The 11384-nt window shown below is 36.1% G+C and overlaps 1 protein-coding gene across 1 annotated transcript in view; it reads left to right on the plus strand.

Moving 5' to 3' along the window:
- The window catches only part of rnf11b (ring finger protein 11b), a 12696-nt gene extending 9997 nt beyond the window's left edge, over positions 1–2699 (plus strand). Inside the window, exons 2-3 of the mRNA XM_084087578.1 lie at positions 1–155; positions 1633–2699. The exon at positions 1–155 is cut by the window's left edge and continues 15 nt beyond it. Coding sequence (XP_083943704.1) covers positions 1–155; positions 1633–1804 — 327 coding nt within the window. The 3' untranslated portion in view covers positions 1805–2699. The remainder of the gene's footprint in view (positions 156–1632) is intronic.
- The last annotated feature ends 8685 nt before the right edge of the window (positions 2700–11384 follow it).

Here is an 11384-nt window from a genome sequence, read left to right on the forward strand (position 1 = left end):
CCGGTGTACCACCCCACTCCCAGCCAGGCTCGTCTGGCGACCCAACTGACTGAAGAGGAGCAGGTGCGGATCGCTCAAAGGATCGGTCTCATCCAGCATCTTCCTAAAGGTGTCTATGATCCAGGCAGTGACGGCACCGAGAAGAAGATTCGAGAGTGAGTGATGACGTTGTGTATCTGTCTGTTTGCTTCTTAGTTATATTAAAGCTATTGAAAACACTATTTATTTCAGTCGAGCTCAAAACCCTGAACGCATGTTTACAGTGAGGGGAAAGGAATCAAGTTAAGCTGAAATCTGCTATGATTAGGACTACATGTTAAATTATGAGATTATTTAAACGTTGAGTGGTTTTATTCCTACATTTATAATGCGTTTGACAATTTCTGCATGATTTCTGAAGACTGCTCGGAGTAAGAGCAACAGCATGGGTCTTCCTTATCAGTAAATGATGGAGACGCTTTAACTGCCGCCTGGGACTTTTAACAGAACTATTCATTTGCAGACTTTATATGGTGGGATTTAAGTCTCATTAAAGTTCAACAAGTATGAAATATCAAAAATACAAGCAAACACAGGGATAAAGTTGTTTAAATATGTTTTCCTATCCCAGCTTATTATGCCGAAACCTCTATAAGTTAGCCATTCATAATCTAAAGCCTTCAAAATGTGTAAACAGTGTCTGTGTCACTGTATCGAACAATGCTTTGTTTGAACGCCCCAACTAAGCTGACAGAAACTTTAGCTCAACCAATAGGGCAAGTTTAAGATGGGACTGTTGTCTGACCAAGAGCAGGTAGGGAAAGTGTTCACTGTTCAGTTAAACCGGTAAAAGCAGTCAGTCATTATTATTTTTTAACAATGAAACTGCAATAACAATGAATGCACAGTGTTTTGAAAGGGAAACACTATTTATTGTAATTAATCATTTTAATCTTTTGACAGCTAACGCTCTTGTGCACATTTCAGAACTGAATTGCCAATTCCTTTGCAATATATAACGTTCAATTTTTAATACATTAATACTTCTATTCAGCAAGGATGGAATAAATTGACATTTAGAATTATATTTAGACATTTAGAATTAAATTGAATTTTTTCCCGTTTTCTATTCATCAAAGAATCCTGAAAAAAATATTTCTGCAAAAATATGAAGCGGCACAACTGATTTCAACATTAATAAGAAATGTTTCCTGAGCAGCAAATCCGCATATCAGAATGATTTCTGAAGGATCATGTGACACTGAAGACTGGAGTAATGATGCTGAAAATTCAGCTCTGCCGTCACATTAAAAGTTACTTTAACTTGTAATAATATTTCAGAATAGTTTTTACTGTATTTTTGATCAAACAAATGCAGTCTTGGCGAGCTTCTTTTCAAACTTCTGAACTGTAGTGTATATCCGTGTAAGGCTTTAATTTAAACGAAACCAAACAACCTGAAGCTGGCTTATGAGATTTAAAAAAAAAACTTTATTTTTTTAATTGCAATTCAGTCAATTCCTGTCTTTCCCATTCAAACTCCACTTCAACATCCTGCAGGGTGTGACCAACTTTTTTAAATTCTACGTTACGCCCAGCCTGTGGAAATGCTGTACCCTTTGTTGTCAACACGTTCTCTCTCTCTCTGCGCAGGTGTGTGATCTGCATGATGGACTTTGTGTACGGAGACCCCATTCGATTCCTCCCCTGCATGCACATCTACCACCTGGACTGCATAGACGACTGGCTGATGAGGTCCTTCACGTGTCCCTCCTGTATGGAGCCTGTAGATGCCGCCTTGCTCTCGTCCTATGAAACTAACTGACTACTGCCTGCACTGATCCCCGCCCTGCGCACACACAGCCCTCGAGCCCTGTCCTCACACAGCCCCTTTGCATAAAGAGACAACCGTTCCACTCGACTGGGGCGTGGAGTGGCGTGCCTGTGGCATCATGGGAAAAAAGGAGGACCTGCTAGGCCACAGTGATAATTAAACCCCTCCTGCATTGTCCTGCTGGACAGGGAAATTTGCAGGAGCCCTTTTGCACCCTGACGACTTTATCACGCGATTCCTTTTGTCTCTTGTTGACGACACCCAGACAAGCCGCTCGCGCGCCATTCCACCGTAGCAACACTTACACTGGAAGGAGACGAACCTTCGAGGACTCTTAAAAACACATCTTCAACGTTCAATCTCTATTTATTTCTTTCTTTCTCAGCGTCTGTTTCCATAAAGGGCTTGTTTGATTTCTGCCTAAGCTGCAGCGGAGCAAAACAAATAGCATTGCACACGCACATGCAAAGTAAAAATGTTTCCTCATGATTTTTGCACTTTTGACTCAAAGAATTAAGCCCAACTGTACACACACATGCACACACAGGAATCATCCCATACAACTTTTATTTAACCACATGCTATAGCTTTTGAGTTTGTATGTTTGTTTACTTGTTTTAAACTATATGAACACTTCAGCTGCCCAGTTTGTGTTGAGAAATTATAATTTCTCCGTGTCGGTTGTGAGCACCAAATCTGAATGGGGAAGCAATTAATTAATAGTAATAAAATATTATATATATCCTGCATTATTTAAAATGTCAAAATAGTGGCTGATCTCACATGTTGGTCAAGCTGTAATGTTATGTTGCTTTTTTTTTCTTTTTTTTAATAGTTTTAAAATCATTACTGTTATTGTAGTAACAACTGAAAAATTGTATTTACAGACACACAAACAAAAAAAACACTGAAGTCATCAAATGTCTGAAGGTGGCTATGAGGTCAGTCTCATAGTGATTAATGCAATATAGACCATATGACTCACAAAAGTACACGTATGAGTGTGCGAAACCGCTCGATAATGAGAATTTCACCACCTTTGCTGATGCACTTGTGTTTTGTTAACTTTATTGTACATAGTGCAATGATGTATATTTTAGTGACTTTTATTTGAATTCTCAGTACCAGATACTTCAAAAGAAGTCTTTATGACATCATAAGGGACTCATAAGCCTAAAAAAGAAACATTTGAATCTTTCATGGATTCAGCTAAGCAAATAGCGAGTGTTTTTCCCTTTTGTTTTTTTGTGGGAAAAACTTTTTTCCCATAGACTTCAAATACTTGGCATTAATTTGCGGTTTTTGTGGAATACTAGACAACGGGCAGTGGGTGATCACACCCAAAGCTGGGATGTGCATGAATAGCTGTTTGATGTTTATTCGAAAAGAAAGATGGTTTGTGTTTGGTGAAATCACGCCCAGCCCTCTTGCTCTGTCTATGACTATAAAAAAAGCACAAGAGAGCATAGAAATCAAGTCGATCTCTCAAGTTTTATATAAAGACAAAGTAATTGTTAGAAATGAGAACTGGTAGTGGGTAATGTACCCATTAAATCTGTCCCCTTAATTAATCAAAACAGAAAAAGTTCTGGTGGTTAGTGGCTGCTATTGAAGTGAAGATTTTGTTTTTTTTCCTCGTGTTTGAACTCATGCCTTGTGTGGAGTGACTGTAAGTGTGTAGTTAATGAAGGTGGAGGATATATTCTTCATAGAAAAATCCATTGACCTGTTTTTGCACAGTACTTTTAGTTTTAGTTTTTGTCTTCTCTTTTTTTTTTTTCGGTCTCTCCACATGACGTGGAGCTCCATTGCCTTAGACCAGACTAGCAGGAGGCTTTTGGCTGGACGTCCTGGGCTGACGGGGGCTCTACACCAGCATCGGGAGGACCGAGTGATGATGATGATGATGATGATTGAGCATTTGGACGTAATAAACTGCGTTCACAGACACTTTTTGCTCCTGAGAGACGTCATCAATGCAATGCCATACATGAAACTGATTCTCCATGATGTGCTGGGAGCACATGGACATTATCTGTGATCTGTTTGTATGTGACACGTGTGTGTAAGGCTGTGAGAGTCTCCCGTTTGTCTGTCTGTGAATATATATATATATATATATATATATATATATATATATATATACACACACACAAACATGTATATATAAAATTATGCATCTTCTATGTACTACAGGCAAATAATAAATAGAATTTATGCTATGAAATGGCCTGCTTGTGTTTATTGTTCTATTTGAATATCAATTTTCATTAAAAATGTAATTGAAAACATTATATAATGCTTAACAGATCATTAAGTGGCATGTATCCATATAGTTAGAATGTAGTGAAACTACACACACACACCTAAAATGTCTGGGTTTCTGCAGCTTACTCATAAAATGTGGTCTGATCTTAATTTAGGTTACAGTTATAGACAAACAATCTGACTAAACTAATAACACACGAGCAATTGCACTTATTTATAATTGTCAGTATTGTTTTTCTGTAATTGTGACTTAAATTAGCCACATTTTATGAGTTTTCCAAAGGCTCACAAACGTATTCTTGCCACTATAGCCTATATTCGTGATTAGTATTAAAGGCAGGGTAGGTAGGACTATAAAAAAAAAAAAAGATCCAAATTTGTTAAAACTTTCTATATATATCAATACATAATTAAAATGTAAGTACTCTGAAAAAAAGAGTATAAAAATCAAGTGACTCTAGACCGTTTAATCTGTATTAAACACAGCTCATTATTTCGATTCGGGACGAATCAAAGGATTGGCTTAGGCGACTGTCACTCTCTCTCGCAACCATGGCAACAACCCTTTTGCCACGGGATCTGCCCACTTGCGCGCGGCCGCGCGCACGTTTGATTTGAGGAATTCGAGAGGCACTGAACCTAGGAATAGCAAAACAATGGCAGAGAAAGAGCAATCAAAATTCACATTACCGGCATGCAGTTAGTGAAGGCAAACAAGGCAAAAAAAAGAAGACAGTACAAGAAAAGGTAATGAACAAAAAGTCTTTGGATAAACAAAGAAATAAAACGCGTGTCAATATCAGCGTAGCTTTCCAGCGACCACCCCGTCCTCAGCCTCTACTTCCTCGGACCCTAGTTGCACGCCACGGCCTCTTGCACGACCTCCTCTGCTTCGCCCTAAAATTATTTTTATTTTACAAAAGGACATTTTACAAACCTACATTTTGCGCATGTGCTCCTGCACGCACTTTTCCAGTCACAACACAGCAATCAAAGGAGGACGCGCTGAAAACTGTAATGCTGTTCTCTTTCTTCGAATGTTTGAGTTGCAGAGGAATTTGTGACTGTTTCACCTGTTCAACCACATCAAAGTTTCGTAATTAGTAAGTCCGTGCTTTTTCTCTTTTTGTTCTTATGTGCTGAAGGGCTGCTGTGCCTTGGTGAAACGGTGTTTGTACGTGAAGAGCTCTTTTCCAAAACGCCATAAACCTAAAAAGCTGCCTCAAAGAACCAGCAAAAGTAATGATTATGAATGTGTAAAATATTGCAATAAGACATTTTAATTGTTTATTAATTTCTGTGTCGGCTGCAAAGATGAAGTTGACGATATTTGACTCGCGATCTTCGCAGTAGGCTAGTGAACGCATGCACCGGAGAAATGCACATTTAGGCTACATAGTTTTATTTTGTTTTGGATGGTTTTGTTTAGAACCAGATTTCTGTAAATATATTCCACATTTTTTAGGCCTGTGAGGCGAGGCTACGGTTCGGTTCACGATGATATAATCTCCAGTTCAAGCACCTTATGTTGTGATTGATAGCCTATATTTACTTTATGTATTTAATGCAGGAATGAAAATATTAATGAATTAATGAAAAAAAAAAATATTAAAATTAAGATAAAATTAATACAAAACGAAATTCGTTTTAAAGAAAGGCTTTGTGCTTTCTGTTTTGAGGTCTCTGTTAAAGTTTGAAAGTCTCAGTGCAGCTTTCAGAGCGCTCGCGTCCATAATGGAGAACTGTCAAGTAATATTGTTTTTTCCTCATAAATGCAAACACGAAAAATAAAAGACAAAAACTTTTTTAAAAAGACAAACCATAAATTTAGAAAAAAAAAAAAAAAGATGGATTTATAGCGTTTTGGGGGAAAAATGAATGGATTTATACCGTTTTGAAAATGTTAATTTTTTTTTACTTTGAATTGATCATCAACAATATTGTTGTTTGATTTAATAATCACTGTTGCAAGAAGTGCCTAGTTAAGTTTTTTTTTTTTTTTTTTTTTTTGTAAGTGGAAAAAGTAGGGGCTGCCACAGATTCTGTTTAGTTAGCTCCTTTATTGTTTTTTCTATAGCCTAGAATAATATAGGTCAAATGCAGCAAGTCAAAAGACCAACTGGACCTTCTTTGCCAGTTTGCTCACATTTCTTTGAAGGATGGCAAAAATATCGCCTGAATATCTATATCTAGATATTGGAAAAAAATATCGAGATATTCATTTTTGTCAATATCTCCCACCCCTACATGCAGAACACCATATATGTTATGAATCTTACACGAAATTCATCTTCATCACAATATAACTGATGGTAATGTAAAAAAGTGTATCAATGCAACCTGTTTTTAGCTTATATAACTAGCTCGTTAGCGAATCAAAAAATATATATTTTAAATTTACCAATATCAATATGCTAGCTTGATAGTGAGTACTAAAATACATCTTATTTGTTTATATTCATAAGCAATTAGCGTTAGATTTTTTTATTACATGTGATTCTGACATGATGTCACTACATGCACTGTGCTCCTTCCTCTCTGCTTGTCTCAGGTAAATAATGCGTCTTCAGCTCAGCGGTTGGAGTCGCGCGTTCATGTGTTTTGGGGGCGTGGCTTTGGAAGGAGCCCAGAAGGGAGGGGGTGGAGTGAATGGAAATAATGAACTGTCTTTAAAACAGTCCTGAGAGGTCTACAGACACTCGATTTTTATACTTTCTTTTTCAGAGTACTTACATTTTAATTATGTATTGATATGAACATAAAGTTTAAACAAATTTGAAAAAGAAGTTTTTTAGACCATTCCTACCTACCCTGCCTTTAATGAAAGTTATTATAAATCGATACCCCTCTTTAAATAATTTTTAACTCATTGTTCTTTGTAAAAAATTATTCTGAAATTCTGCTCATAAAAACGGGTAAAAAGAAGGCGTCACAAGAGGGCGCTATGACTCATGTCGAAGCCAGTCGAAGCACATGAACTGCTGAGTCACTTTTGTTACATGCTATACCCAGCCATTTTCACTTAGATTTAAAAACTCGATTTTTTTTAATTAAGGGTTGGCCATAACTAGAAAAAAAACCGTGAAATGTTATAGCCGTGCTGTTTAGAGCTTGTTTTCTTATGTGAGCTTGTCATAATGTTATTCTGTAGGCCTATATATAGGCTATATTTAGTAGGCCTACAGTACCATTAATCAGTTAGTGATGGATGTCTTTGTAAAGTGAATTTTATATGAGAGGATTTTTTAGTAATAATACACATTTGCCAAGAAAAAGAAAAAAAAACTTTACTGCATATACCATACAAGGGCATAGGGAAGACGGGCCTAGTTATCACACTTTTTTACTCCAGCGAATATGTCCAAGTGAAGTTTTATTTTCAGTTTCTGTATGGGCCCATACCTTAAAATCTTGGCTGCAAAAACAAAAAACAAAAACAAAAAATACTTAACACGTGCATCCATCCTTATTGCCAAGGAAAAAAGACACTTCATTAAACATAGCTCACACTACTCTATGTGGGGTAAATCACAAAGTGATCCTGCTTTGTACTGACGTTGATTTGAGAAGAATATCTTATTTCAATGTTAAATATTACATTTAAATCTAAATGTATCTTAAAAAAAATATATATATATATATCAATATTTTCAAAAAGCATTTTAATTACTAACTAACACAATTTACTCAATTTATAAATGCCAACCTGGCCTGACCTGACCTGAAAGTCCGTGTGAAAATTCCTCTTCTATGGATATTTACATACATACTGTATATGTAAATATGTACATATTTGTTTAAGATCTGCTACTCAGAAATATAGTTTGCATAGAGGCTCTGCAACCTGCAAGTGACATAAAAACTCATTTGGTGCACTTTTAATAAAAACCGGTTCAGGTGTTCCTGATTAGCTTTAAAAAGCTGTTTTTGAAAATACTTTGCAAGTTACCGAGTGCAAAGCAGAGAATCTGCATGCTGATCTATCTATCTGCAAACTCTGCTCGTCATATTTCCATTATCCGCCATACTGTGTATACACCAAACACAACCCCCAGTGCCTGTGCAGAAAGTGGAAGGAAGCTGCATTGAATTGAGTTCTGTGCTGTCAGTCACTGCGACCACAAATTCATTTTTCATGAAAGCAAAATGCACAGTGAATTAATTTTTCATGAAAATGGAAAGCAAAATGCATAGTGGTGAGTGGTACTTCCCGAAGTCTTATACAAGTGTATCTGTTGACTGGCCAATGCCTCACCACCACGGGGCTTTTGGACATATTGTATCACCCCTTCTGTGTAAAGAGGGTTTTCAAGTGGCTCTCCACCTGGCAGCTGCTCACAAGCTCTTGTAACACTCATAAATTACAAAGTAGCAAATTTGTTATGTTGCCCACAAAATCAGTGATGCTTTGGCTGTAAAGCAACGGGTGTTTTATTCAGTACTCTGCATTAACTTTCAAACATCAACAAAGACAGACTGACCGCTTTTTTATATTATTATTTGCATTTATTGAATTTTTAAAAAAAAGCCCTGCGGTTGAAAAGTAATTACCCCATGCAAATACATAAATTATTACATTATATTGATGTAATACATATATGCAAAAAAAAAATGCATTTTGGATCAATAGAATGACAAACAAGGGTTGGTGTAAGTTGAAAGATTTTGTCATTCGGTGACCTCACTGGGACAGAACAAAATATTGCAGTTGAGCAATTAAACAGACACTGCAAAAAAATCAGACACCGGCCGGGGTAAACAGTTTGTGAAATGCAGATGAAAGGTCTGCCACACAATGCTCCCTCGTGTCTCCATTAGGTTCAAATGGAACTGACCTCATAGCAGTGCGACTTAAATAACAATAATGAAAAATAAAAATAAGTAAATAAAAAATTATGACCCATTCTGGGCTTAAAATATTATTAAATGAAGAATAAAGGATTTGTTTACACACACCTTCATGCATTCAGAATTAACCCTAATGCAATTCATTTTTACTTGTATTAAAATAATATAAATGCCTCTCTTAAAATATTCTCCAGTATAGAAAAAATATATTTTGCATTGATACATTAACCTACATTAAGACCACTTAACAAACTGCATATAACTGTTAACTATCAGCTCCATCAAAGGTCAAAGCCCTCTATACACCCACTTTCAAGACAAATTACAGTTTTGATGTTCTCAACAGGTGTTCTACATCATATCTATATATCTATAAACAATATATCAAATTTATCACAGGTAAGCAAGGATGGATGCGTGTGTAGAGAAACACATGGTCATACAATATCTGTCTCGACATAAGGGTCAACATTTTTTGCTTTCAGTAGCTTACTGACATGTGTCAAAATCTTCAGTAAAATCTTATAATCTTGCTATACATTCAACATGTTACATATTGATTCTAAGTTGTTGTTTTGATTTACTCACACACAGTTCTCCCAATAAACATAAAGCTTTCTTTTTTAATTGTTAACCATACCATAAACTGACCATAAACATGCCCAAACATGTCTAGAGGTTTTGAACATTATAAGAAGTTATTTTATTTACCTATTTCATCGTTGACAGTCGATATTAACCCATGTTGAGAGCTGAATAATTGTCATAAATGTAATTAATTCGATTTGAAGAATAAAACGTCGTGCGTTTCTTAGATTTTACGCAGCCGCGCAACCAGGAAGAAGATCACTGCTCGGCATCTCCATGATCATGAAAACTGCGTTTAGAAGCGCCTAACAGCCTAAAAGTTTCGTCTTCTCTTGCAGAATGCGCTTGGAGAGAATCGTGAGCGTTTTTACACCGAAAGCGCCTAAATTTGAAAATCTTGGCACCGCGCAGCGGACTGTTTCCTCCCACCGATCTAACGGATTTCTGTTGCTGCACGACCATGAGAACCCTCACAGAGTCACCATTTTATCATTCACTGTCTATCCTTTTATATTGTGCGAACATAACAGTCCATGTACCCACGACACCCACGAACCCTAAAAATAAAAGCGCATTGCTTATCCAAGATAATATGGCTCATTATACGAATTCGTGCTAAAACGTGTCCTCAGTCCTGTTTGTAGTCTGGTTTTGAAATGAATGACTGCCACACACCACACGTCAAAATATTTGTTTTAGATTAGCTACTGCGAGAGAAAGCACAGAAATAATGTGCCCGCATGACGCATATTTAGATTTCACCTCATGCGTTTTTATTTGCTGTTGGTTCGATATATATGGGTCAATAACAAATGATGTCCGAGATTGTGGAAAGAATATTTTAATAATCTACTACTGTATCAAGTTATTAGATATATAATATTTGTATTCATGTTGGTTTCATACATTTAAAAAAAAAAAACAACAACAACAACACACACACCTTTCTCTATAAAAATGGATTTAATGACTCTAAAAATGTCACCATCTACTAAAATACGGTCTTTGCACCTTTAATAGATGTGAGAATATACAAAAATATTAATGTAGGCTACAACTCCCCCCCCAAATATCATGAATTATTGAGTCTAGAGAATTTAGCATTAGGCCTACTTTGTTTGACCTGAACAAGACGTGCCTTGTCATGAAAAGGTCAAAATGTCTGAAAAATATCTTCCTGTTTGTTACTTATGCCACACTGATTTTCAAAAAATAATATTTTAAAGCAAAATGACTTCGTTGTTCATTTTTAAAGAAATAAAATTAGCAGATTATGCCAAATTTACTCCAACATCCACCTCCCACCACCAAACGCTTTTAGTCTTTTTTTATTTATTTTTTACAATCTCCGGACAGTTACACCGCCAGTTATTATTACTTTTTAAAAACCCTACAAATAAACCCTATACATAAAAAATTTAAAATGACTTTTATTTTATAAATTAAAGACATATTTATTATAATCCGGAGCGTAACAATATTTTTAAAAGGTGAGAGAAATGTCGCTAATTCTCGTCAAATGAATTATAGAGCCATGGAAATGGTTATGATTAATCATTTAGTTTCGACTTTTCACTACAACGAAAGCTAAATCTGATAATTGTCAACTGTCAGGCTTTCTGTTTACAGAGGGAACGGCAGACAACTGGTGTTCTGCTAAAAATATATACAACTCTGCCACCGCTAAACTCACAGCGTTTTTTTATTTAGCCTGCTTTAAACATTCGACAACACCAAACAACAGTTTCAAATATTCCATGTTTTAATACAGTCTCATAATGTTTTCTAGGCCTACCCGTATTTCAGTGACACGAGGCCAGTTAAACACAACGTCATGAAAACATACTGAAACAGTTTAACAGGTGTC

Source organism: Abramis brama, assembly GCF_963993115.1.
Source record: "Abramis brama genome assembly, chromosome: 16".
Lineage (NCBI taxonomy): Eukaryota > Metazoa > Chordata > Actinopteri > Cypriniformes > Leuciscidae > Abramis > Abramis brama.